Below are 27,243 nucleotides of genomic sequence, written 5' to 3'. Positions count from 1 at the left end.
CATGTGTCCATTGCGACCAGGCTTCTCTGTCTTTGCGTCTCACAAAAACGCAGCACCAGCGCCTGCACAGCTCCCCCACTCCCAGCGACTGTTTTCTGGCCCCAGCTTCTGAGACCTTGCCCTTCGCCGCCCTTGCAGGCAGGGACCAGGGACTTGAACCCCGGTTCCTCTCTGCAAAATGAACTTGGAACTTAGGGCTAGACTTGCAGTGTTTATAGTTGTTCTATTCAAAAGTAAGAAAAGAAAGGCCAGCGGAGCAGCTCGCTCGCACAGCGGGCCGCCTAGCCAAGCACACACCTTGGGTTTGTGTCCGGCTTCAGTGCTTTGGTTTCTTTCCTTCTCTTCTGCCTTTCTGTCTCTTAAGAATAAAGACAACAAGGGGCCAGGTGGCTAAGTACACATCTTACAGTGCACAAGGTCCCGGGTTCAAGCCCCTGGTGCCCACTTGCCGGCGGAAAGCTTCACGAGTGGTGAAGCAGGGCCGCAGGGGTCTCTGTCTCTTGCTATCTCCCCTTCCTCTCGATTTCTGCCTGTCTCCAATAAACATTAAAAAAAAATTTTTTTTTTTTTGGGGGGGGAGTTGGGCGGTAGCGCAGCAGGTTAAGCGCACATGGCGCAAAGCACAAGGACCAGCTTAAAAGTCCCGGTTCGAGCCCCGGCTTCCCACCTGCAGGGGAGTCGCTTCACAGGCGGTGAAGCAGGTCTGCAGGTGTCTGTCTTTCTCTCCCTCTCTTGTCTTCCCCTCTCTCCATTTCTCTCTGTCCTATCCAACAAGGACAACATCAATAACAACGAGAACTGCAACAAGAAAACAGCAAGGGCAACAAAAAGGAATAAATAAAATTAAACTTTCTTTTTAATTTTAAAAGGGAGAGTCTGGTGGCAGCTCAGCGGGTTAAGCGCACATGGCGCAAAGTGCAAAGACTGGCTTCAGGATCCTGGTTCAAGCCCCCAGCTCCCCACCTGCAGGGGAGTCGCTTCACAAGTGGTGAAGCACGTTTGCAAATGTCTGTCTTTCTCTCTCACTCTCTGTCTTCCCCTCCTCTCTCCTTTTCTCTCTGTCCTACCCAATAATACCGACATCAATAACAATAACCACAACAAGGATAAAACAAGGACAACAAAAGAGGAAAAAATAGCCTCTAGGAGCAGTGGTTGCCTGATGCAGGCACCAAGCCCCAGCAATAACCCTGAAGGCAAAAAAAAAAAAAAAAGTTTAAAAAAAAGAATAAAGAAATAGGGGCCAGGGCAGTGGTGTGCTGCTCAGTTAAGTGCACGTAGCACCATGCGTAAGTATCAGGCTCAGGCCCTCGCTCCCCACCTGCGGGGAGACTTTAGGAGCAGTGAAGCAGGGCTGCAAGCGTCTCTCACCCTCTCCTTCCCTCTCAGTTTCTGTCTTGTCTAATATAAAAAGTAGCAAAACGTGGCTGCCAGGAGATGTGGATTCAAAGTGCTGGCACTGAAGCCCAGAGGTAAACCCTGAAGGAGGAACTAAAGGAAGAAAAACTAATTGCCAAGGTGTTCATTAGTTTTCTTTTTGGATAGAGACAGCCAGAAATCAAGAGGGAAGGGGGAGCTAGAGAGGGAGAGAGACAGAGAGACACCTGCAGCCCTGCTTCACCACTTGTGAAGATTTCCCCCTGCAGGTGGGGACCAGGGATTCGAACCCGGGTCCCTGTGCACGGTAATGGCCCCGCCTTTTAATTTATTTTTTTAATTTTTTTTTTTTTTTTTTTTTTATCTATTAGAAAGGAGGAGAGAAAGAACTAGACATCCGGTACATGTGCTGTGGGGATGGAACTCAGGACCTCATGCTTGAGAGTTGATGCAGGGTTGCAGGTGCCTCTCCCTGTCTTCCCCTTCTCAATTTCTCTAACAATAAATGTCGAAACAAAAGCAAAGAAGCCACTTGAAGACGAGTCTTCCGTGAGGCCCAGGGTGAGCAGCCTCGGTTGAGTGAGCTCGGTACTAGCCTTTCCCGAGTAGCTGCTTCCCTGCGGCACGTGAATGGGTTCTGGCTGTGGCAGTACATGTTAAATACTAGGCAAGACCAAGCCTGGGGCTGGGGCGACTGCCTGCTCAGTCAAGGCCTGGCATTGCTGCCAGCCAGCTGTCCCCCTGGGCCAGACTACTCCAAGATAGAAATTATTACCACCTGGAGTCGGGCGGCAGCGCGGCGGGTTAGGCAAAGCGCAAGGACCGGCCTAAGGATCCCGGTTCGAGCCCCCGGCTCCCCACCTGCAGGGGAGTCGCTTCACAGGCGGTGAAGCAGGTCTGCAGGTGTCTGTCTTTCTCTCCTCCTCTCTGTCTTCCCCTCCTCTCTCCATTTCTCTCTGTCCTATCCAACAACATCAACAACAATAGTAACTTTAGCAATAAAACAACAAGGGCAACAAAAGGGGATAAATACATAGTAAAAAAAATATCAAAAATTTTTTTTAAAGAAAGAGCTTTATTGGGAGCTGGGCAGTAGTGCAGCGGGTCAAGCACACACATGGTGCAAAGTGCAAGGGCCGGCCGGCGTAAGGACCCCAGTTCGGGCCCCTGGCTCCCCACCTGAAGGAGGTCGCTTCACAGGCGGTGAAGCAGGTCTGCAGGTGTCTATCTTTCTCTCCCCCCTCTCTGTCTTCCCCTCCTCTCTCCATTTCTCTCTGTCCTATCCAACAATGACGACACCAATAACAACAATAAAAAACAAGGGCACCAAAAGGGAAAATAAATCAATAAATACAAAAAGACAGAATTGACTGGATATGTATTTTTTCTTTTTTCAGGTTCACGGGTTTCAGTTCTGTATAGCCCATGTGAGTGAAGTCGGCCCCTAACAGCCCTTCCTCTTTCCCCTCTTCCCTCTCAGAGAGCAGATACAGCGTCTGACTTCCTTAGGTCTTCTCCAGAATCTTCTCTTTCAGTGACAGAGCAAAATCAAAGGTTCCTGGTCACAAATATTCTAGGTCCCAGTGGAACTGGAGCTCAGAGCCCTCTGGGCATCTTCCCCTAATATCTCTCCTCCTCTGGGAGTGTGGACCAACATTCTTTTCAGGGAGCAGCAGGTGGGAGCTCTGGCTTCTGTCATTGCTTCTCTGCTGGACATGGGTGTTGGCAGGTGGATCCACACCCCCAGCCTGTCTCTGTCTTTCCCTGGTGGGGCAGGGCTCTGGGGAGGGGAGGTTCCAGGACACACGGGTGAGGCCGTCTGTCCAAGGAATTCAGGATGGAATCGTGGTAGCACCTGCAACTTGGTGGCTGAAAGCAGGTGAGATATAAAGCAGGAGAAAGTGTTTAATAAATAAGGACCAACGTGTAGGGATAGAGCCAATGAGAGTAGGGCCCCGGGGTGGCTAGATAGCATAATGGTTATGCAAAGAGACTTTCATGCCTGAGGCTCCAAGACCCCAGGTTCAATCCCTTGCATGCATCACTATAAGCCAGAGCTAAACAGTGCTCTGGCGAAGGAAGAAAAAAAAAAAAAAAAAAAAAAGCAGACTACAGAGAGTAGGGTCCCTTGGGGCAGAGGGAGGCTAGGAGTGGTCCGGGAGGTAAAGCAGTGGAGAAAGCATTAACTCTCAAGCACGAGGTCCTGAGTTCAATCCCCGGCAGCACATGTACCAGATGTACCAGAGTGCTGTCTGGTTCTTTCTCTCTCCTCCTATCCTTTTCATAAATAAATAAATAAATAAATAAAATCTTTAGTGTATATAGAGGTCTAGGAATCAACCCTCAGACTGTAATCCATATTTCAAAATAAAAAAGGGAGTTGTAGGATATCTATCTTTGCGAGTATGTTCCTAGGAGTCTAGCATTTTAGTAATCTTTCTTGAGCTAACAAAAACCACCCAAACTTTTTTGCACCTGCGTGATTCCACCACCCTTGGAAGATTTTTTTTAAAAATCTTTTTTAAAAATTTTATTTATTTATTCTCCCTTTTGTTGCCCTTGTTGCTTTTTTATTGTAATTATTGTTGTCGTAGTTTTTGGATAGGACAGAGAGAAAAGGACAGAGGAGGGGAAGACAGAGAGGGGGAAAAAAAGACAGACACCTGCAGACCTGCTTCACTGCCTGTGAAGCGACTCCCCTGCAGGTGGGGAGCTGGGGGCTCGAACCGGGATTCTTATGCCGGTCCTTGTGCTTTGCGACATGTGCGCTTAGCCCGCTGCGCTACTGCCCGGCCTCTGATTAAAAAAGATAAAATTAAGATAAAAAAAAGAAGAAAAGGAACTTGCACTAACTCATAGCAGGGCTACCAAGGTGCCTTTTGCGCCAGGCCGACTCCCGCGCCTGCGTAGTGGCGCCAAGAGGCAGTGGGCGGGGCTTCGGGCAGCATTCTTGCGCCTGCTCAGCAATGGGGAGCGCCCCTTTTGCGTCTCCTGCAGCTCTGCGCATGTGCAGGGAGCGACCGAGAGACGCAGTGGGCGGGGCTACGAGTGACCACGCCCACTCAATATCAGTCGAGAGCAGCCCGTCCCTCACGGCCAGACGGCGCGGTCTACCGGCTGCTCGAGGACTTCCAGAGGGAGGCTGCAGCATGAATGCCAATCCCGACCCCGTGGTCATCGTCTCGGCAGCACGGACCGCCATCGGTGAGTGAGCGGGGGGATCCCAGGCCCGCCGCCGAGACCCCGGGGTCCTCCCGGATCCACCACATTCCCCTGTCCCGGTCCCTTTTTTAGCAAGGCCTAGTCTGTTCCGCGAGCTCTGATTGGCTGGTCGGGTAGAACCACCACACCGCCCGGCCATCCCATTGGCTGTCGGGGAGAGGTGCTGTCTGCCGTGGCTTCTGATTGGCTGGTCCCAGGGCGGACCAGCTGGGTGATCCGAGCGCGTGGGCGGAGCTGGAGCGAGTCAGGGATTGTGCCCCCCCTTCGGGGCCGATCGCGGGGCTCCCCTTTGTTAGAGGGTGTGGGTCCCCTCGGACCTGGGGTCTGGGGATGGACACTTGCACCCGGGGTGGACAGTTGCTCCCCTTGCACCCGGGAGCTCCCCGACCCTTGCAGTCCCCTGCACCCCAGGACCTCCCTGCCCACTGAGCCTCCCTGCCCCCGGCCCCCAGGAGCGCTCCCCGCCTCACCCGGAGTCCCCGGTCCTCTGCACCCCTGGGAGCACCCCCTGCACCCCAGGATCTCCCTGCCCACTGAGCCTCCCGGCCCCCAGGAGCGCTCCCCGCCCCACCCGGAGTCCCCCGTCCTCTGCACCCCTGGGAGCGCCCTGCCCACTGAGATCTCTAACCCCACCCCAGCCTCCTCCCTGCAGCGCCCCCCTCAGAATCCCCCTCCTGTCGGATGCTCCCTCCCCCCACCTCTGAGAGCTGTCAGCCCCACCCCAAAGCCCGGGCCCCCGCCGCTGACTGCCCCTCTGTCCTAGGATCCTTCAATGGTGCCCTGTCCACCGTGCCCGCCCACGACCTGGGCGCCGCCGTCATCAAGGACGTCCTCAGGAGGGCCTCTGTGCAACCCCACGAGGTGTCCGAGGTCATCCTAGGACACGTGCTGGCAGCAGGTAACCAGCCCTGGACTCTGCACTGGCCGTCCCTCTCCCCACTGGCTCTGGGATCTCCCAGGTGAAGTGACCTCTGAGGGACAGCCTTGGGCACCACTCCATGGCAGTGGTGGCGAAAGTGCCACCGAGGTCCCTGCCAAGCCTGCGGGTGGGTTGGAATCCACACTCACATCTGCAGGGAGATGACTGCTCGTCAGTATACAGCCCACATAGACAAGAGAGAGGGCAGGGTGGGCTGGGGAGATAGCTTAGTGGACATACAGCAACTCTCAAGTTGGTACTCCCATAACTAGAGTCGACTAGTGCTGTGGTAAAGGAAGGAAGGAAGGAAGGGTGAGTCGGGCAGTAGCACAGGGGTAAGTGCACGTGGCGCAAAGCACAAGGACGAGCATAAGGATCCCCGTTCGAGCCCCTGGCTCCCCACCGGCAGGGCAGTCACTTCACAGGAGGTGAAGCAGGTCTGCAGGTGTCTGTCTTTCTCTCCCCCTCTCTGTCTTCTCCTCCTCTCTCCATTTCTCTCTGTCCTATTCAACAACGACATCAATAACAACAATGATAACAACTACAACAATAAAACAGTAAAGGCAACAAAACGAAATAAATAAACATATATATATATAAAATTAAAAGAGAGAGAGAGAGAGAAAGAAAGAGGTCCAAGAGGTGGCACAGTGGCTAAGGCCGTGGACTCTCAAGAATGGGGGTCCTGGGAGTCGGGCTGTAGCGCAGCGGGTTAAGCGCAGGTGGCGCAAAGCACAAGGCCGGCATAAGGATCCCGGTTCGAACCCCGGCTCCCCACCTGCAGGGGAGTCGCTTCACAGGCGGTGAAGCAGGTCTGCAGGTGTCTGTCTTTCTCTCCTCCTCTCTGTCTTCCCCTCCTCTCTCCATTTCTCTCTGTCCTATCCAACAACGACGACAACAACAATAATAACTACAACAATAAAACAACAAGGGCAACAAAAGGGAATAAATAAAATAAAAAATATTTTTTAAAAAATGTTTTTTTAAAAAAAAAAAAAGAATGGGGGTCCTGAGTTCGATCCCCGGCAGCACATGTACCAGAGTGATACCTGGTTCTTTCTCTCCTTTCTCATTAATAAATAAATAAAATCTAAAAAAAAAAAGAGAGAAGAAGATACACACTTTAGAGGCATGCAGAACAGACAGACGGACAGAGAGAATTGTGCGCGCACACGGCTGTCTTCTAAGCCCAGGGCTTCACTCCAGCCTGAGGGGCAGGGCAAGGGCTGCTGATGCCCTTCCTCCGGGGTCTGTCCTCAGGCAGCCCCTAACAGCCACCTCCCGGGCTGCTGTTCTTCCCTTCTGGCTGGAGAGGGGGTGCCCCATCCACTGTGCCCCTCCCAGCACTGTCCTCCCATAGCCCCATGGTCTAGAGGCTCCCGGACAGCCGCACGCATGCTGGTGGGGCTCCCGCTTGTCTGCCGTCCAGCTTCAGATCAGCTTCCCTCTTGGAGCTGGGACATAGGCCGCGTGAGAGAGCCCAGCCTTGCCTCGCACCCGGCCCGGCCCTGGGTAGTCCCTGCACCACGGGGGGATTGCGTGGGCAGTGGAGCAGTGCTGTGGTGTGTCTTCTGTCTCCCTGTCTGTCTCTCCCTCTGTCTTCTCCAGGATAGACAGACAGTTGAGGCAGGACAACCACTGAGAGCATCTCACATGCCTGAGAGCCGGAATTCATTTCTGGTCCTGCAGTAAAAAATCACTCAACGGGGCTGGTGACATAGCTCACTTGTTGGGGCTGGGCAGGAGTGGGCCTAGTGACAACACGTGTACCATGTGCACGGGCCTAGTGACAACACGTGTACCATGCACAAGGAAGGACCAGGGTTCAGGTCACCTGTGGAGGGAAAGTTTCACGAGTGGCAAAGCAGGTGTCTCTCTCTGTCTCCTCCTTCCCTCTCAAATTCTCTCTGCCTCTATTAAAAATAAAAGATTTGGGAGTCGGGCAGTAGTGCAGCGGGTGAAGCGCAAGGACCAGCGTAAGGATCCGGGTTCAAGCCCCGGCTCCCCACCTGTATGGGGGTTGCTTCACGAGTGGTGAAGCAGGTCTGCAGGTCTCTTTCTCTCCTCCTTGCTGTCTTCCCCTCCTCTCTCCATTTCTCTCTGTTCTATCCAACAGCGACATCATCAACAATAATAATAACTACAACAACAAGGGCAACAAAAGGGAAAATAAATAATAATAAAAAAATAAAATACTATTTCTTCAGGCTCCATCCAAGATGGGCTGAAAACGGTGAAATCACTATTTTTAATAGCTGAGTAGTATTCCATTGTGTATACAGACTACAACTTGCTCAGCCAGTCATCTGTTGTTGGACACCTGGGTTGCTTCCAGGTTTTGGCTATTACAAATTGTGCTGCTAAGAACATATGTGCACACAGATCTTTTTGGATGGGTGTGTTGAGTTCCTTAGGATCTGTCCCCGGGAGAGGAATTGCAGGATTATAGGATAGGTCCCTTTCTAGCCTTCTGAGAGTTCAGATGATTTCACCATTTTTCTGCCAATCTTGGATGGAGCTTGAAGAAGTCATATTAAGTGAAATAAGTGAGAAACAGAAGGATGAATATGGGATGATCTCACTTTCAGGCAGCAGTTGAAAAACAAGATCAAAAGAGAAAACGCGAGTAAAACCTGAAATGCAGTTGGTGTACTGCACCGAAGTAAAAGTCTCTGGGGTGGGTGGGGGGGAGAGGATAGGTCCAAAGAGGATGACGGAGGACCTAGCGGGGGTTGTATTGTTATGTGGAAAACTGAGACTGAGAAATGTTATGCATGTACAAACTATTGTATTTACTGTCGACTGTAGAACATGAATCCCCCTATAAAGAAATTTAAAAAATAAAATATTAAAGAATAAACAAAATAGTAAAAAAAAAAAAAGACCAGTAGTTACTTTGCCGTGTGCAAGGCCCAGGTTCGAACCCAGCCGTCACTGCGTTGAAGAAAGCTTCAGTGCTGTGGTCTCTTTCTTTGCCTCTAGAAAAGTTCTCTAGAGCAGTTCCTGGCCACGGGCTTATTTGTGGGCACTGGAATGCAGGCCCAGCACCGGCGCCTGCAGAAAGGGCGGAGTGGGCGCACTCAGACCCTTCTCCCTTCCCCTCCAGGTTGTGGGCAGAATCCCGCTCGCCAGGCCAGCGTGGCTGCGGGCATCCCCTACGCCGTGCCCTCCTGGGCCTGCCAGATGGTGTGCGGCTCGGGCCTGAAAGCCGTGTGCCTTGCCGCGCAGGCCGTGGCGCTGGGTGACTCCAGCATCGTGGTGGCCGGCGGCATGGAGAGCATGAGCAAGGTGAGGTCGCCCCGGGCACACCTGACCTGGGTGCCAGCCCTGCTGCCACATGGGCTGCCAGGCACACTGCCACCTGGCATTCTCAGGCTCAAGGCCAGGGGGCGGAGGGCAGGCCGACTGGTGTTCAGAGCCCAGTGACAGCTAGGGCCGCCCTGGGTCTCGCCCGCAGGCTCCTCACCTGGTTCACTTGAGGACGGGCGTCCGGATGGGGGAGACGCCCCTGACCGACAGCATCCTGCGGGACGGACTCACCGACGCCTTTCACAACTACCACATGGGCATCACGGGTAAGGCGTTGGTCCAAGCAGGCTGGACCCCGTCACAGCTGCCTGGGACCCTGGCCTTGGTGACAGACACGGGTCCTGTGGATGAAGTGAAGTGAGGAAGTTGCCCTGTACCCCCTGGCTTCCTCCTTGATTTTCAGGGCCTGGAAAGGGGGTGGGAGGGGCCTAGAATTTTCTAGATCAGTCTGTCCTGTTTCTTTATACCAGAGCTCAGCTGCTCAACTCTGGCTGATGGTGGTGCTGGGGATTGAACCTGGGATCTTGGTGCCTCAGGCAGGAGTCTGTTTGTAGAACCATGATGCTGTCTTCCCTGGCCTAGTCTGCATTTTTCTTTTTTTTTCTTATATTTATTTGTTTCTTTTTGTTGCCCTTGTTTTATTGCTGTAGTTATTGTTGTTGATGTCATCGTTGCTGAATAGGACAGAGAGAAATGGAGAGAGGAGAGAAAGACAGACACCTGCAGACCTGCTTCACCGCCTGTGAAGCGACTCCCCTGCAGGTGGGGAGCCAGGGACTCGAACCGGCATCCTGACACTGGTCCTTGAGTTCCATGCCACGTGTGCTTAACCTGCTGCGCTACCGCTGGACTCCCTCTCTTCTTCTTTATAGAAGATGGAGAGTAGGATAGATAGGGAACAAGAGCACTGCCTCGTTTCTTATGAAGCTTTCCCCCTGCAGGTGTGGACCAGGGGCTTGAACCTGGGTCCTTGTTCCTGGTGATGTGTGTGCTTGACCAGGCGCACCACTGCTTGGCCCCCTTTAGCTGCAGTGTTGCTGGATTCGTTGCTCCAGCAGGCTCAGTCTGGCGTGAGGCTGCCGGTTCTTGTCTGGTGAAGCACTCTACCATGGTCTGAGCTGTACCTGGAGCTTATGTGAAAACGTGAACCAGCCAAGAGCTTTTTCTTTGCCAGGAAAACGTTATGGTTGGTTCTACAGCACACTTTCCTGCTGGGCTCTGAGGTTCCACGTTTAATCCTTGGCCTGACCATAAGCCAGAGCTGACCTGTGCTCTCATCTCTCTTTCTCTTTCTCTTTCTCTTTCCTTCCCTTCCCTCCCTCCGTTCCTTCTTTCCTTCTCCTTCCTTCCTTCTCCAAGATTTACTTATTTATGGGGCGAGGCACTGACACACTTGGCTGAGCACACATTACCATGCACAGAGTCCTGAGTTCAAATCTCCACTCCCCACCTGTAGGAGGGAAGCTTTCCTGAATGCTGAAGCAGGGCTTCAGGTGTGTCTCTGTCTCTTTCCTTTTCTCTGTTTTTATTTTATTTTTTATTTTAGAGAGAGAGACACCAGAGCTGTTGCTCAGCTCTGGCTTAAGGTAGTGCTAGGGATTTGAACCTGGGACCTTGGAGCCTCAGGCATGAAAGTCTTGCAAAACCATTAATGCTGTCTCCCCAGCTCTCTCTCCTCTATCCATATCTTCCCTCTCAATTTCTCTCTATCAGATAAATAAAATATTTAAAAAAAAAAAAAAAGGAAAAACCACCAAACGTATTATAAGAGAGGGAGAGAGAACCAGAGCCTCCCTGGTCCGTGCGATGCTGGGGACTGAGTGCAGGGCGGTCGCGCTTTGTCTGCTGCACTACCTCTTGGACTGCTTGGTACCTTTCCTTCTGTGTAACAATCAAAGAAGAATTAGAATAAAAACTCATCTCTTACGTGTATTTATTTTTCTTTCTCTCTCGCAGCGGAAAATGTCGCCAAGCAGTGGCAGGTCAGCCGACAAGAGCAGGACCAGCTCGCCGTCCTGTCCCAGAACAGGGCCGAGAGCTCGCAGCGGGCCGGCCACTTTGACAAGGAGATCGTGCCCGTCTCTGTGCCATCCAGGAAAGGTGGGCACGGCAGCCCCTGTCTCCATGCGGGGCTGAGACGGCTCGGCCAGGGGTGTGCGAGGCCGCCCGGGGTCCCCCCGGGGTCCGGGAGCTCAGCCCGCTCAGTTACCCCCCACACGGTCCCTTTCTTGCTGAGGTGACGTGGGCGCCCACGGCTGCTTGATGTGGGGACGGTCTCCCATCTCTTCATGAAGCATCGCCACACCATCCCTCCACCAGCCTGGTGCCGGCTCTTTGGGGCCTGTGTGCCGATGGGTCGGGGTGTCCCGGGCCAGTCCTGCGAGTGGCAGCGGGCGAGGCCCCTGTAGAGTTGCGACGCTGCCGCCAGGCCCCCGGGCCAGTCCCAGGCCAGCTGTTGCCCTGACTGCGCTGCAGTGTGGGAGCCTCGGCGCTTCTCCTGCTGTCTCTGGGCCTCTGTCTCTGGACCTCTGTCTCTGAGGCTCTGTCTCTGGGCCTGTCTCTGAGGCTCTGTCTCTGGGCCTCTGTCTCTGGGCCTCTGTCTCTGAGGCTCTGTCTCTGGGCCTCTGTCTCTGGGGCTCTGTCTCTGGGCCTCTGTCTCTGAGGCTTTGTCTCTGGGCCTGTCTCTGAGGCTCTGTCTCTGGGCCTCTGTCTCGTGAGTCTCTGTCTCTGGGCCTCTGTCTCTGGGGCTCTGTCTTTGGGCCTCTGTCTCTGGGCCTCTGTCTCTGGGGCTCTGTCTCTGAGGCTCTGTCTCTGGGCCTCTGTCTCTGAGGCCCTGTCTCTGGGCCTCTGTCTCTGGGGCTCTGTCTCTGGGCCTCTGTCTCTGAGGCCCTGTCTCTGGGCCTCTGTCTCTGGGCCTCTATCTCTGGGGCTCTGTCTCTGAGGCTCTGTCTCTGGGCCCCTATCTCTGGGGCCCTGTCTCTGGGCCTCTGTCTCTGGGCGCCACTGCGGGCCACACCCCTCTGGCGCAGAGAGAGGGAGGGAGGGACCCCACAGCACCCACACAGCACCCACACTACAGCACCCACAGCGCCCACAGCACCCACACTACAGCACCCACAGCACCCACACTACAGCGCCCACAGCACCCACACTACAGCGCCCACAGCACCCACAGCGCCCACCTCCACTGGGCTGCAGGGGCTGGCCGTGCACCTGGGCTGTGCATGTGACTACCTTCTAGCCTTCCAAGTGGGTTTTTTGGGGGGAGTCAGGTGGTGGCGCAGCGGGTTAATCGCATGTAGCTCAAAGCGCAAGGACCGGCGTAAGGATCCTGGTTTGAGCCCCCGGCTCCCCACCTGCAGGGGAGTCGCTTCACAGGCGGTGAAGCAGGTCTGCAGGTGTCTTTGTCTCCCCTTCTCTGTCTTCCCCTCCTCTCTCCAGTTCTCTCTGTCCTATCCAACAATAATGACATCAATAACTACAACAATAAAACAACAAGGGCAACAAAAGGGAATAAATAAATATTAAAAAATAATTAGGGAGTCGGGTGGTAGCACAGCGGGCCAAGCACATGTGGCGCAAAGCGCAAGGACCAGCTTAGGGATCCCGGTTCAAGCCCCCAGCTCCCCCACCTGCAGGGGAATTGCTTCACAGGCAGTGAAGCGGGTCTGCAGGGGTCTGTCTTTCTCTCCCCCTCTGTCTTCCCTTCCTCTCTCCATTTCTCTGTCTTATCTAACAAGGACGACATCAATAGCTACAACACAACAACAACAAAAAAAACAAGAGCAAGAAAAGGGAAAATAAATAAAAAAAATGTAAAAAAAAATTAAACTTTTTGTTGTTGAGAGGAAGGGGGGGGGAAGGGAAGCTTTTGAAGCTTGCGCTTTGCAGGGGGCTTTTGGGGGAGGGGACTGAACGCAGGTCTTTGCCCACAGTGGTAATATGTGCATTCAGCCTGGTGTACCCAATGCCCACCCCCCCTCCACAATGTTTTAACCCCTAGTGAAGTAAAAGGTTTATTTTTATTTATTTATTTTTTTTACTAGAAAAGAATACTGCTCAACTCTGTTATGGTGATGCTAGTGCTTAAACCTGTGACTTTAGAACCTGAGGCAAGAGAATCATAAAATATGATTATTTAAATATAGCAGATCCGCTATATTTTCTCCCAGTGCTAGAAAGCTCTAGTATTTTATTATTTGTTATTGGAGAGAGAAACAGAGTGGAAGTGGACATAGTAAGAGTGATAGAGACACCTGCAGTGTCTGCTTAACCAGCTGGGCCACCCCCTGGTCCCATATTTAAAATTTTTTTTTTTCTTTTTGCCTCTAGGATTATCGCTGGGGCTTAGTGCCTGCACTACAAATCCACTGCTCCTGGAAGCCATTTTCCCCATTTTCGTTGCCCTTATTGTTTTTTTTTGCTGTGTCGTTGTTGGATAGGACAGAGAGAAATGGAGAGAGGAGGGGAAGACAGAGAGGGGGAGAGAAAGACAGATACCTGCAGACCTGCTTCACCGCCTGTGACGTGACTCCCCTGCAGGTGGGGAGCCGGGGGCTCGAACCGGGATCCTCACTCTGGTCCTTGTGCTTCACGCCATGTGTGCTTAACCTGCTGCACTACCACCTGGTCTCCAAAATTTTCTTTTTTTTTTTTTAATTTCTTTATTGGGGAATTAATGTTTTACAGTTGACAGTCAATACAATAGTTCGTACATACATAACATTTCTCATTTTTCCATATAACAATACAGCCCCCAACCTGGTCCTCTGTCATCCTTTTTCAGGACCTGTACTCCAAAACTTTCTTTTGTAAAGAATCAGACATCACTCTGGTACATGTGTTGCCAGGGATTAAACTCGGGTCCTCATGCTTGACAGTCCAGTGCTTTATCCAGTGTGCTACTTCCCAGAACCCCTCCTTTAAAAAAAAAAAAACAACTTTCTTCCAAACATAGAAGGTAACTCTGACTTGTGTTTCTTTACTAATCTCAGGTCTCCGATTTTCCTTTTCCAGGTCCTGTTGAAGTTAAAACAGATGAGCATCCTCGACACGGAAGCAGCCTAGAGGCCATGTGTCAGCTGAAGCCGTACTTCCTCACGGATGGCACAGGGACAGTGACACCGGCGAATGCTTCAGGTGGGATTATCTGAAGGGCATTTGTAGGGCACCATAGTTGTTTGCAGCTTTTTGAATGTCTCAAACTTTTTAAAGCACAGACTGAGTCTTTTTAATACATAGGCATAGTCTCTGATATGTTGACTCTCTTAAAAGCTTAGTCCAGGGAGAACAGAAGCAACTGGTGGCACAGCTATATGCAAACAATGTCAAAGGACTTAAAATATGGTGATGGTGTGTACAATACAGCGAACCCTAACAAAGGGATTCTTCAAAGTTAACCAATTGCCAAACAGTGTGATTACTGCAATAACTAGCTATTGTCTTCTTAAACCCTAAAACAGCAGGGATCTCCTGCTTCCTCTACAGAGCCTATGTTTCCTCCATTCCTGGAACCTCTGGGGTGGGGCTCATGTGCGCTTAACCTGCTGCGCTACTGCCCGACTCTGGGCTGCAGCTTTTTTTCTCTCTCTCCCGCCTTTCCTGACCAGGGCTCAATTTTGCTCTGCTTTCTGTTGGTGCTAGGGCTTGAACCCAGGTCCTCGGAGCCTCAGGCAGGAGAATATTTTGCAGAACCGTTATGTTATCTCTCCAGCCCATCACCTTTTTCCTGTTTAACTATCCAATTTATTCTAAGGCCTTTAGTTTTTTATGGGTAATGTAGTTTGTAGTCTGACTTGTTACTTACGTCTCCAGATTTGATCGATCAGAAACAAAGTTACAGAGGCTGACAGGATGTATTCGATTTCCCAATGTTCTGACTGCGCATGCAGCTGAAAGTCAAGCCAGCAGCAGGGGGAGGTAGCATCACGGTTATGCGCAAAAGACTCGTGCGTCCCTGAGCCCCTGGTTCAATCCTTTGCACCAGTAGTAAGCCAGAGCTGAGCAGCGCTCTGGTAAAAATAATAATAATAAAAATAAAATTAGCGAGCACTACTCAGTTATTATTATTATCGAGTCCATTTGCTACCTGCACTCAGAATGATAAACTCCCAGCACCGGTTAGGGCTGTCCTGCCCCACTTACCTCCTTATCTCATCTCTCAGACTGCGTCGTTCTTCGACCTCACGCTTATTGCCAGTATAACTGTTCAGCGCCGCTGTGGTCTGAGTGACAGGTGAAGGCCCTGCTGCATTTAGTCACGTCCCGCCCATGAAGAGAAAGCAGAGGAGGCAGAGGAGGGATGTGACCACGCGTTCTTGCGTTCTTGGAGGAGATAATAAGGCTTTTGTGTTTGACTGACAGGACTGAATGATGGTGCTGCAGCTGTGGTTCTTATGAGGAAGTCAGAGGCTGTTAACCGTGGGCTGAAACCTTTAGCCCAGCTCGTGTCTTGGTCCCAAGTAGGTGTGGAGCCTTCCGTCATGGGCACAGGACCCATTCCAGCCATCAGGCAAGCTGTGAGTTTCCTTCTGAGCGGCAGAGCTTGTCATCCTTTGCTTTGATGGATCTGTAGGTGCTTGCTTGTACAAGACAAGCAGCCTGTCACTGCACCGGAGTCTGCATCTTTGCTAGGACGTTTCACTTCAAAAGGCCAAGATTGACAGGCACCATCTTGGGCTTGCCAGTTTTATTCCCGTCATGTTCCACTTGCTTTGTCTGCTCTCCTGGGAACTAATTCCAGGCTTATTGCTAGGGTGTGGGGCTTGCACTATGAAGCCAACACTCCCGGCTGCTCCTGGTGGCCATTTTTCCTATTTTTGTTGCCCTTGTTATTGCTGTTGTCGGGTAGGACAGAGAAATCAAGAGAGAAGATGGGAGAGAAAGACAGACACCTGCAGACCTGCTTCACCGCTTGTGAAGTGACCCCCCTGCATGTGGGGAGCCGGGGGTTTGAAATCGGATCCTTTTGCAGGTCCTTAGGCTTTACGCCATGTTGCCTGTCCCCCCCCCCCCCTTCTTTTTTAAAATTAGGATAGAGAAATTAAGAGGGAAGGGGTGGGGTAGATGGAGGAGACATCTGCAGACCTGCTTCACTACTCGGGAAGCTTCCCTTCTGCAGGTGGGGCCGGGGCTAGAACCTGGGTCCTCCTGTATGGTAAGGTGTGCTTAACGAGGTGTGGACCACCCGTCAGCCTTTTTTTTTTTTTTTTAAACTAATGAGATTAAGAGAAGCAGTGGGATCACTCCAACACATGTGATGCTGGGGCTTCAGTCTGGGGCCTCGTGCTTAACTGGACTTGGTCATAGCCGCTTAGTTGTTCACTGTCCCCTGCCCCAAGCACATTTGGATCAGTGTCTTTATCGGAGGAGACGCTTTACTCAGCAACAGAAGTCAGGCGGGGATACCAGGAGACACTTGCAGACCTGCTCCACTGTTCCCAGCCTCCCCCTGTAGGTGGGGCCAAGGGTTTGAACCTGGATCCTAGGCCCCAATATGTTATAACTTTTTTTAAAAATTTCTTTTAAGTCTGATTGACAGACTTTTTTCTATTTTTTTTTTTTTAACCTTTCCTTGTTTTTCATTGCTGTTGTACTTACTGATGTCGTCGTTGTTAGACAGGACAGAAATAGAGGAGCGGAAGACAGAGAGGGGGAAAGACAGACCTGCAAGCCTGCTTCACTGCCTGTGAAGCGACTCCCCTGCAGGTGGGGAGCCGGGGGCTCGAACTGGGTCCCTCGCACTTGGCTGCGCTACTGCCCGACTTCCAACTTTCTTTTATTAGAGCACTGCTCAGCTCTGGTTTATGGTGCAGGGGACTGAACCTGAGAGTTGGGAGCCTCAGACAAGAGTCTGTATAACCATTATGCTACTTACCCCTGCGCCATCTTTAACCTCTTCAGACTTAATTTCAAGCAGTGGCCCACCTGGTCGAGTTCACGTCACAGTGCGCAAGGACCAGGCTCAAGCTCCTGGCTCCCACGCGGGGTAAGAAGCTTCATGAGTGGTAGAGCATGGCTGCAGGCGTCGCCCCCCCTCTCCTCTCGATTTCTACCCAGTAGACTGATTTAAGGTCAGTGTTATGATAACCAGAGCCTCACTGTGGGGCATATGTCATCTGGGGAACGCAAGGCTTCATCTCTTGCACCACCTTTTAACCAGAGCACTGCTCAGCTCTGGTTTATGGTGGTGCAGGGGACTGAACCTGGGACTTTGAAGCCTTAGGCATGATAGTTACTTTGCATAACCATTATGCCATCTACCCTCATTTCCACTTGAATTTTCTTTATATATATATTTATTTATTTCCTCGTTGTTGGATAGGACAGAGAGAAATGGAGAGGGGGGATGACAGGGGAGAGACACCTGCAGACCTGCTTCACCACCTGCGAAGCGACCCCCCTGCAGGTGGGGAGCCAGGGTCTTGAACCGGGATCCTTACGCCGGTCCTTCCACCGCTTTATCCAGTGTACCACCTCCCGGACCACCCACTTGAATTTAATACGTCAACCTTATTGATCTTTTTCAGGTGGCAAAAGCAGGTTGGGCCCTGGAAGACGTGGACGCATTTGAAATTAACGAAGCCTTTGCAGTCCTGTCTGTCGCCATAATGAAAGAGCTCGGATTAGACCCAGAAAAGGTAAGTATCAACTAGCAACCCTGAGCGGGTTTCAGATCAGTGACCCGATTCCAGTCTTGACTGTGTAACACAGGTAGGTGATTGGCTATGTCCAGGGTGCTGGCAGTCAGGTCACTTTGCTTAGCAAGGGGCCGAGGACACTGGGAGGTTTACAATAAACCACATCTTTCCCTGCAGGTCAACTCACAAGGAGGTGCCATAGCACTGGGGCACCCCCTGGGAGCGTCGGGCTGCCGAATCCTGGTCACCTTGCTGCACACCCTGGAGCGGACGGGCGGCAACCGCGGGGTGGCTGCCCTGTGCATCGGGGGCGGGATGGGGATAGCACTGTGTGTGCAGAGGGGGTGAGCTTAACCGCCGCTGAAACCTGGACGTCACCAAGACTGGCTGGGAAAACCACCGGACCAAAAGAGGACAGAAGCTGAGCTGTGTCAACTCGTGTTTAATGTAACTGCAGGAACAGGTCAACTGTGTGTCTGTAACATTGCTAGAAAGGAAGTCAGTCATCCAGGGCCCCCGAATGCATGGCGTTCTCGTAGCCCCCACGCTTGTCGTCTTTGCTCTCGGGGTGCAGCTTAATGAGGTCGTCGATGCGGAGGATGGTGATGGCGGCCTCTGTGGCGAACTTCAAGCTCTTGACTTTGACTACCGTGGGTTCAAACACCCCTGCCTGCTTGTTGTCTCGGGGTTTACCGTTGACCAAATCAAGACCAATCCTGCAGTTTTAGAAAAATAAACCAGTTTAGGTGGCCTTTTCACTCCTGTTCCAAGCGTCCCAATCATGTTCATCTGGGGGCAGGCTGGGAAGCCCAGGGAATCCTCACACACCAGGGACATGGGAGGCTTCCGGGTTCACAGGTGGGGAGTGGAGATCACACTTACCATTTCAGGTTTTTGCGTTCTGGGTTAACTTGAGCCTCATTGTGAAAAGCTCTCAACTTTGCAACCAGGTCTGTGGAGTCCTGGGCAGCGTTGACTGCCAGGGTGTTGGGAATGACGAGCAGAGACCTGGCAAACTCTGCAATGGCCAGCTGTTCCCGGGAGCCCTGGAAAGAGACCGCCAAGTGAGGACACCCCCCCCAATAAATGGAGGCCTCACCCCCCCACCCCCGGTTCTCTTGGTCGCTCACCATGCTGGTCGCGTAGTTCTCGAGGTAGATGGACAGGGCTGCTTCCACGGCCCCACCGCCGGGCACCACAGACTTGGACTCCAGAACTCGCCTCACCACACACAGGGCATCGTGCAGAGAGCGCTCCATCTCGTCACACATGAAGTCGTTGGCCCCACGCAGGATGATGGACGCGGAGGTACGAGCCTTCGTGCTGCAAGGGGAGCACGTCACTGTCAGAAGCAGGAGGCCCAGGCCAGCCTGTTTCTGAGCCCCGCTCGCACAGGACGGAGAGGCCGTGGCGAGATGTCCAGACCACGCGTGGGAGAGAGAGGCAGGAGGGAGGCCGCCCGGCCCAGTTCGCAGTGGCCTGGGGTTGCTGTATCCCATGCGTATAACTGCTCACGTCACCGCGAGATCGTGGCAGCAAATCAATGGGAAGCCGGCGAGGCCTGGGCAGCTCTGTCACCTGAAGGGAGCTCTTACTTTTTGATCAAGATCAGCTCGTCATCACAGATCCTCTCCTGGACCACTTCTTCTGCTTGTCCCAACATGGAGACGTCAAAAGTTTCTTCCCCTTCCAGGTTGGCCAGTGTTGACAGGATAATGGCTATAGCAAGACAATCACAAAAGATCCGTAAGCAGGTTCTCCTCCCATGAACACTCCTAACCTGCCACAGGTTCAGGAATATCTATGTATTATTTCTCTGCAGGTTACTAGACAAAAACCTGACAAAGCAAGACTTAACATTCAAAGAATTGCTGAGCTAGGTCAGACAGACACCTCAGAGTGGACTAAGCATGGCATCAAAGCAGAGGACTCTGGGAAGGAGGGGCAGAAGAGCACTTTGGGGCTTGGTGCATAATGAAAGGCTCGTGTGGCAGTGGTCACACTGTAAAGCATTACTCCCCACACCCCCAGTGAAGCTCCCAAGAGGAGACCCTGGGACTAGTCCCCATATACCAGTATATGGGGACTAGTCCCCATATACTGGTATTGTGGAACCAGGTAAAGACCGCTGTCGGGGGAGTCGGGCGGTAGTGCAGCAGGTTAAGCACAGGTGGCGCAAAGCTCAGGGAATGGTTAAGGATCCCGTTTCAGCTCCTGGCTCCCCACCTGCAGGGGAGTCGCTTCACAGGTGGTGAAGCAGGTCTGCAGGTGTCTTTCTCTTTCCCTCCTCTCCCCATTTCTCTGTCCTACAACAATGACATCAATATCAGCAATAACAACAACAAAAACAAGGGCAACAAAAGGGAAAAAAAAAATTAAAAAGCCTGTGCCAGGTGGCTGGGCAGTGGCAGACCTGGGTTCTAACCCCTACATGCAGGGGTGGGCGTGGGGGTACTTCACCTTTCTCCCTCTCAGCTTGTCTCTGCACTACCAAAATAGGCGCAAGTAAATGCCCACAGGCAGAGGTGGATTTGTCATGCAGGCACTGAGACCATAACTGAGCAATAACCTTGGTGGCGAAAAAAACCCACCACCTGTAATAAGTCCACTTAAGTCACACATAACACAATGGTTAGAAATAACTATCAAAGTGACACAGCCCTCGAGATAAGGAAAGTCAGAGCGCCTTGAGCTTCCTAAATTGTTTCCCAAAGCACCGCGAGCCCCGGACAGACCTCCAGAAGCCTTAGCGATGCGCTTCAGGTCCTTCTTCAAGACTCTCCTGACTGCCATGGCGCCAGTGTCCACAAAATACTTGAGACACATGTCGTCGATCCCACCAGTGGTGAGAATCACGTTGGCGCCGGTCGCCAGGATCTTCTGAATCCGCTCCTTGGTGATATCTGACTCTCTGGGGAGAGAAGCATTAGAGGAGTACGTCAGGGCTGTCTTGTGTGCTTCACAGTAATGATCCAGTTTCCCATGGTGAGGTTTTCATAAAGGTAGTCCAGATAAATCGAATCAACCATTTGTTACAAAAAAAGTCCAAGGAGTTAAAAGCCCATTTAATGGGCCAGACAGTGGTGCACCCACTTCCCACGTGCAGGCGAAAGCAGAACTTCAGGTGCCTTTCTCTCTCTCCTAGTCTCCTTCCTTCCTCCCCCCCCCCCCTTCTTCTTGTGTGTGTTAGAAAACCCACCATCACTTAGCTCTCGTCTGATCCAATCTGGACTGCCAACCAAAAAGTGTGGTTAGAATTCAGAGTGGAAGGCATGACAAGGAAAGCTTACAGATCTTTAAGTCCAGGTCAAATAGGAAGATGGGTACCTCCAAAAACCATGGGCTGGTCCAAAGCCTAACATTTTAAAGCAGGAAGCAGCATGACCAAAGATAGAGGTAACAAATAGAGAGGACCTGATCTGAGAACACAGGGTCTTGGGTGACGGGTATGTTCATTTTTGGAGTGAAAGAAAACTAAGCTGGCGTTAGTCAGAAAGGGGGTTCCTTTTGGGACAGGCTGTCGTCCTGTACTGAGATCACAAGTTCAGGGAGCGGCAGGTTTTGACTGGGAAGTAAGCACAGCTGCCTGCCCCCCTCACCCCCCGTTTCAAAAAAGAAGTATTCCAAGGCTTGGCAGTAGTCCTTGATCACTAAAATTGAAAGGGGAGGAATGAGAAACAAAACACCAGTTTTTCAGATGCCGGCAAGAGACATCGCATCACAGGTGGGCCTCCTCTAGGCTGGGGGCAAGGTGGGAAAAAGGGTGTCACACGAGTTGAGCGGAGTGGAGGGCCGCTGACATCCATGGGCGCCCATGATGTCCGGCCGTTTCATATAGGAGGACGACACAGGAAACCCCCCTCCTTCAGATCACGGCAGCATCACTCTATCCCACAAGCATATCCATGAAAATCTACTATCAAAGAAAACATGGCAGTCAAATGGGAAAAAGCATACAGCAGGCGTGGTCCGGCCTCTTCACTCCCAATCTTAGTACTCACACACACACAGTACAGTCGTGAGCTGAGACGCACAGCGGTTCCGAGTCTTTTAAAAGGTCTGTCTCCTTCACTACAGCCATATTTTCTGGATTCTTAAGCTGAGCGCTTTCTCTAGCTGATGCAAAGCCCCCCCCACCAGAAAGAGCCAGTGTACCTCTGTCTGATTTGGTCCAGCTTCTCAGGGTCTGTGATAACCACCTGCACACCAAGCTTCATCTTTGTCTTCTGGAGGCTGAAATCGAGGCAGGCAATTTTCGCGTTGACTATCCTCTTGGGCATGCCTGCAATCAATAATAAAACACAGTAACTAGCAGTCCGTAACGGAATCGTAGGCCCAAAGGACAGCGGGGGAGCCCTGAACCGTCCGTCACCTGTACGCACAGAATCCCAGGAACCCACCTCTGCAACACTGAAATGCATTTCCCTGCTTAAAAAAATTTTTTTTAAAAACGTCTTCCCTTTTGTTACCCTTGTTTTTTGTTGCTGTAGTTATCGTTGTTATTGATGTCTTCATTATTGGATAGGACAGAGAGGAATTGAGAAAGGAGGAGAGACAGAGAGGGAGAAAGACAGACACTTACAGACCTGCTTCATCGCCTGTGAAGCGACTCCCCTGCAGGTGGGGAGCCGGGGGCTCGAACCAGGATCTTTATGCCAGTCCCTGTGCTTTGCGCCACGGGCACCTGCCCCGCCTCCCTCCCGGCTTGTGTGTGTCAGTCACAACAGAGAAACTGACCGCAGCGCGGTTTCCTTCCCTCCCCGGGAGCCTGACAGCAGTAAGCGGAGCCTCACCCTGCGAGCCCACCACGCAGTTGAGCGCATAGCCGTTGACGAGCAAGCTCTCCGACTGGCTCCTCCCGTGAGCCTTCAGAATGTTTATAGAGCTCACTGGGTAGTGCGGCTGGCCCCTCGTGTCTGTGTACTTGATGGCGAGCACAGCATCCACAACCATGTTAGCAAAGAAATCACTGTTTCTATGGCCACAGTTAAGGAGAGAGGGCCTGGTACGGACATGGGGCATGCACGAAGCCGACGCTCAATCAAAAAGGCTTCCTCTCGGCAGCCCAGAGTACTCCTCACCCGCGGTGTCACCTTCTCTACAGAGAAGAGCAGTGTCCAAGGAGCACAGGCCAGGCCAGTGGCTCAGCCAGACAGCACAGCATGCACCAGGCCACAGGCAGCCACCCCCAGCCCAGCCCAGCCCAGCCCAGCCCATGTCAGGCACAAAAAGCGGACACACAGCCGCATCTCTGCAACAGCCTGACCCTTCCCAGACCACGCAAGGATACATCCCAATAATCTTGGATGACATGGATGTCTTGGCAGCGTTGATCAGACAATCCTTCCCCAGCTCATCTGTGTTGATGATGAGGTTTTCTGTGATGTAACGCACCGCTTCCCTAATCGGAGGATGGGGAGAAGACGCTCAGAAACCCCCGGCTCAGTGTGGTTTCACGTCGACCGTGATGCCACCAACACAGGCGAAACCGCTCTGTCCGGCCATTTCATATAGGAGGAGGACACAGGAAACCCTCCTCCTTCAGATCACGGTGGCATTACTCTATCCCACAAGCATAGCCACGAAATTCCAGTAAGAGAAGAAAATGTGGTAGTCAAATGGGAAAAAACTTCAAATACTACTGAGAGGCAAAATACGACACTTTCCAAAGTAAAATCTAACGGCTCAAGACATCTGCAGACCACAAACTACGTGCTGCACCAAGCACCACAAACCTCCTGCGAGTGCAAGCGCTCTTACTTGCATGCCAGTCGGTAGCCACTGATGACCGATGTGGGGTGGATCTTCTGCTTGACCAGCTCGTCTGCGTTTTTGAGGAGCTCGGCCGCAATTATGACCTGCAGAGCAAAGACCACTCTTCATGAGACTCAGCTGGCGACGCAGTGAAATGAAAGAGGCATTAACTAGAAACCTGAAAACAACAAAGCCAGACGGGGGGCCGGGGGCTTGAACCCAGGGCCTCGCACACTGCATAATGTGTGTTCAACCAGGAACACTGGCCAGCTCCTTCGGGGTCTTTATTTTCTGATACTGGCATCCCCACCACGCGATGCCAGGGACTGAGTGCAGGGCCCCTGCATACCAGGCGGGTGAACTGTACCACGAAGCCACCTCCTGGCCCCCACTGACTGCCTTTAAGAATCAGGACTACCCAAATATGTGTATTATTTCAGGCCACTTAGTTTCTTTTAAATCTATAGATGTACAGAGTATCAAGGAATATTTTTTAGCTGTCCAGGAGGCAGTACAGTGGATTAAGTGAACTCAAATACTACTGAGAGGCAAAATATGACACTTTCCAAAGTAAAATCTAACCGTTCAATACCTGGAGTTGCATGTTCCAGAGTGGTGCTCTGGTCTTATCAGTAATTAGATGGGGAGGGGGGACTGAGACGACACATCGCCTGATGAGTATGAACAAGTTACACAGACAAAACTACTGTCGTCGTTTTAGAAGCAGCAGATCCCAGTAGCTCACGAGCAAAGGTTGCCCACAGCCACCTCTTCTTTCTGTAGAGCAGAACCGCTCCTGCTCCTCACCAGGTCAGAGCGCTGACGCTGCCCCAGCAGACCCACAAGTTTGTGTCCTGTTATTAGCATCGTGAGCTCCCGTGTCACTTTGTGAGACTGCCTGCCAGCATTGACATTTTTTTAAATGAGGACAGAAATCTGAGGATTGAACTCGGGTCTTTGTGCCTGGTAATCTGTGTTTAACCAGGTGCGACTCCGCCCGGAACAAGAAATCATGTATGTGGTTTTGGCCCTGCCAGGGCAACTGTTGTTGTATGTTGGCCAAATGGCTCTGGGCAGAAAAAAAAAAAAAAAAAAAAAAAAAGCCCAAGCAGCTCCTGAACATGTCAGTTATTTGGACCCAGAAGCAAGTATCTGCAACTCCCCTCTGACCCAACTTCACTTCTGAAAAGCCAAGCTGAGGGAAACAGGCTGCCCTACCCACCACAGAGGTCGTTCCGTCCCCCACTTCTTTGTCCTGCAGCTCCGCCAGCTCGCAGAGCACTTTGGCTGCGGGGTGCTCCACTTCCAGCAGCTTCAGGATGGTCGCCCCGTCGTTGGTGATGGTCACATCCTAAGAGATTCGGAGAAACAACCACCGGGGGCTTGAACCCGGGTCCTCGCCCCCAGTAGCCCGTGTACCCCCACCTGGCTCCCCCCAACCCCAACAAGCACTCACACCAATGTCATCCACCAGCATCTTATCCAAACCGACCGGGCCGAGGGAGCTCTTGACGATGTTGGCGATGGACGCTGCGGCCATGACTGTGGGTGGGAAAGAGACCGAGCCGCTCAGCCGGGGACGAAGGCTCCCAACAGCCTCCGCCGTCTCATAACCTCCTCCGAGTTCACATTCAGTTTATAAAGAACATCCACCTTGGGTGGGGGCAGATGGCGTAACGGTCATGCAAAGAGACTCTCATGCCCGAGGCTCTGAAGTTCCAAGTTCACAGGCGGTAAAGCAGGCCTGTAGCTGTCTTTTTCTCTCCGCCCCTGCATTTCTGTCCTAGCCAACAATGGCGACATCAGTAACACTGAGTACAACAACAATAAAAAAAAAAGGGCAACAAAAGGGAAAAAAAAAAAATATATATATAAAAGAAAGGGGCTGGGCTGTAGCTCAGCGGGTTAAGCGCACGTGGCACAAAGCATAAGCACCTACACAAGGATCCCGGTTTGAGCCCCCGGCTCCCCACCTGCAGGGGAGTCGCTTCACAGGCGGTGAAGCAGGCAGGTCTGCCTTTCTCTCCATGTCTTCCCTGCCTCTCTAGATTTCTCTCTGTCCCATCCAACAACAGTTATAACAACAGCAACAAATGGGAAAAATAACCCCAAGAAGCAGTGGATTTATAGTGCTGGCACCAAGCCCCAGCGATAACCCTGGAGGACCCCCCCCCCCAAAAGACATCCACTGTTGCCTCAGGATAACCCACAAATTGTGCCTTTTGATAACTCACTTTTATGGGGGGGTACACACCCATCTTTTTTCCCTTCCAGGATGTTTTTAAAGCACCCTGTGGGGCACAGGACCCAGGACCTCCCCGTGCAGTGTGGTGAGCCACCAGTGTCGGCTCCTGGGACAACACATTTATGTTTGTTTATTGAACTTTATTGTTATTTTTGGACAGAGACATCTCCAGTCCTATTTCACTATGCCTGAAACTTTTCCCCCTGCACGTGGGGACCGGGGTCTTGAACCCAACCTGGGTTCTTGTGCACCCTAACATGTGTTTAACCACCAGATGCACCACCACCTGGCCCCTGTTTATTTAATTTTCTTGACCAAATCCCTGCTCAGGTCTGGCCTGTGGTGGTGCTGGGAACTGAATCTGGGGTTTTGGAGCCTCAGGACACCAGAGTCTCTTAGCAGAACCATCACGCCAGCTCTTAAAAAAATAAATAAATAAATAAAAATTTCTGATCAGTGACTTAGTACTGATTCACGAAACGACAAGGCCACAGGGCTGCCATCCCACCCCGTTCCCAGCACCGGAGTTCTGCGCCCCCAGCCCCGCCACCGGGAACGGAAGCGGTTTCCCCCAAGGTCACCGATGCGGGCTGATGGTCACTTCTGCAGCCATACACGCGCGCGCGCGTGTATATGCATATTTTGTGCGTGCGCGTATATGCATATTTTGTGCGTGCGCGTATGTGTATATTTTGTGCGTGCGCGTATGTGTATATTTTGTGCGTGCGCGTATATGCATATTTTGTGCGTGCGTGTATGTGTATATTTTGTGCGTGCGCGTATGTGTATATTTTGTGCGTGTATATGTATATTTTGTGCGTGCGTGTGATTATATATATATTTTTTCCCCCCCCCGTGGGCCTGCCTTCTCTTCCTTTCCATGTCACACCTACACGGGTCGCGACCCCCGGGTGCGCCTGGCTTTTTCCTCCTCTCTCCCTGGGTCCTGATGGAGTGGGGTTCACAGCCCTGCGGCCATCTTCCCCGACATGTCCCCCCCCCCCCGGGCTATGGTCCTCCGGGAGTGCGGCTGCTCCGCTGCCTGCCTGCCTGCCTCCGTCCCTTTGTCTTCTGCCACCAGGTCGCCGCAGTCTGCGCTGCCAGTCGAATCTACCGCCCCGGCGGCGGCCACTCCCCCGTCTTCATTCACTGTCTCCGGACTGGCATCCCGAGGGAAGGGGTGGCAGAGCCTCGGGAAGCTTCGCCCCGGGCAGGCGGGGAGCGGGGGACTCGAACCCGGGGTCTCCATTCGCCCCCCGCCCCCACCTGGGCCGGAACCAAAGAGCCGCGGGCTCCCCCCCTCCCGCCGGAAGTCGGGGCGCGGCGCACGTGTCCGCGCGGGGGTGCGGCGGTGTCCCCGGCCCCCCCCCCCCGGCCCCAGGTCACCGCCATCCGGGCCTCTGCCGCCGGCCCGGGTCTCCCCCCCCATCCGGGTCCCCCGAACTCGCTCCCCCGGGGGCGCGCCCCCTCCCGGCCCTTCCCGGGGGCCCGCGCGTGGCGGAGGCGCGGCCTGACCGTTCTGCGAGCGGATCGCCTCCCCGGTGCTGCGGTCCCCGAACACGGACAGAGGCCCCTCCATGCTGGCTGCGGGCTCTCGGGGAGGCGCGGACACCACCGGCTTCTCGGTCCCCGGGTCGGGCGGCGGCAGCTACGACGCGGAGGGCGACGGCGAAGAGCGGCCTGAACGACCGCGCGGGGGCTGCTGGGAGCCCCTCCAGAGAGCCGCGCCGCGGGGCGGGCCAGACCGGAAGTGGGGCGGGGCCTCCGTGAAGGCGCAG

At 52.8% G+C, this 27,243-nt stretch overlaps 2 protein-coding genes and 3 non-coding genes across 5 annotated transcripts; 1 reads left to right on the top strand and 4 right to left on the bottom strand.

Annotated features, from left to right (window-relative positions):
- The first annotated feature begins 4,424 nt into the window (after positions 1-4,424).
- ACAT2 (acetyl-CoA acetyltransferase 2) lies at positions 4,425-17,832 on the top strand. The gene is made up of 9 exons (XM_060205227.1): positions 4,425-4,581; positions 5,363-5,497; positions 8,625-8,806; positions 8,976-9,093; positions 10,784-10,927; positions 13,844-13,966; positions 15,191-15,345; positions 17,356-17,466; positions 17,644-17,832. Exons 1-9 carry the CDS (start codon positions 4,527-4,529, stop codon positions 17,812-17,814), a joined length of 1,194 nt encoding a protein of 397 aa, XP_060061210.1. The 5' UTR covers positions 4,425-4,526; the 3' UTR covers positions 17,815-17,832.
- Positions 17,833-17,893: 61 nt separating this feature from the next.
- Positions 17,894-27,192, bottom strand: TCP1 (t-complex 1). The gene is made up of 12 exons (XM_060205226.1): positions 26,981-27,192; positions 24,677-24,762; positions 24,443-24,571; positions 23,227-23,324; positions 22,757-22,867; positions 22,260-22,441; positions 21,622-21,748; positions 20,202-20,377; positions 19,062-19,185; positions 18,597-18,789; positions 18,349-18,512; positions 17,894-18,182 (listed from the first exon to the last, which is right to left on the bottom strand). Exons 1-12 carry the CDS (start codon positions 27,042-27,044, stop codon positions 17,966-17,968), a joined length of 1,671 nt encoding a protein of 556 aa, XP_060061209.1. The 5' UTR covers positions 27,045-27,192; the 3' UTR covers positions 17,894-17,965.
- LOC132532568 (small nucleolar RNA SNORA20) lies at positions 18,880-19,017 on the bottom strand. Its single transcript, XR_009544507.1, has one exon. It is a non-coding gene; the product is annotated as a small nucleolar RNA SNORA20 (small nucleolar RNA).
- LOC132532577 (small nucleolar RNA SNORA29) lies at positions 21,278-21,415 on the bottom strand. Its single transcript, XR_009544515.1, has one exon. It is a non-coding gene; the product is annotated as a small nucleolar RNA SNORA29 (small nucleolar RNA).
- Positions 22,954-23,092, bottom strand: LOC132532576 (small nucleolar RNA SNORA29). The gene has a single exon (XR_009544514.1). It is a non-coding gene; the product is annotated as a small nucleolar RNA SNORA29 (small nucleolar RNA).
- Positions 27,193-27,243: the final 51 nt, after the last annotated feature.

This window comes from Erinaceus europaeus, chromosome 13, assembly GCF_950295315.1.
Source record: "Erinaceus europaeus chromosome 13, mEriEur2.1, whole genome shotgun sequence".
In the NCBI taxonomy this organism is placed as follows: domain Eukaryota; kingdom Metazoa; phylum Chordata; class Mammalia; order Eulipotyphla; family Erinaceidae; genus Erinaceus; species Erinaceus europaeus.
The sequence above is the reverse complement of the archived record's forward strand: the minus strand, read 5'-3'. Positions and strand labels throughout refer to the sequence as shown.

Bases quoted from the DNA above. Each gene is read 5' to 3' on its own strand.
- ACAT2 (XM_060205227.1), top strand. From the start codon at position 4,527: ATGAATGCCAATCCCGACCCCGTGGTCATCGTCTCGGCAGCACGGACC. The intron at 4,582-5,362 runs GTGAGTGAGCGG...CCTCTGTCCTAG, and splicing joins GGCAGCACGGACCGCCATCG to GATCCTTCAATGGTGCCCTG. The intron at 17,467-17,643 runs GTAAGTATCAAC...CTTTCCCTGCAG, and splicing joins TCGGATTAGACCCAGAAAAG to GTCAACTCACAAGGAGGTGC.
- TCP1 (XM_060205226.1), bottom strand. From the start codon at position 27,044: ATGGAGGGGCCTCTGTCCGTGTTCGGGGACCGCAGCACCGGGGAGGCG. The intron at 24,572-24,676 runs GTGAGTGCTTGT...CGAATCTCTTAG, and splicing joins TGCTGGTGGATGACATTGGT to GATGTGACCATCACCAACGA. The intron at 19,186-20,201 runs GTCTGTCCGGGG...GTCTTGCTATAG, and splicing joins CATCGCTAAGGCTTCTGGAG to CCATTATCCTGTCAACACTG.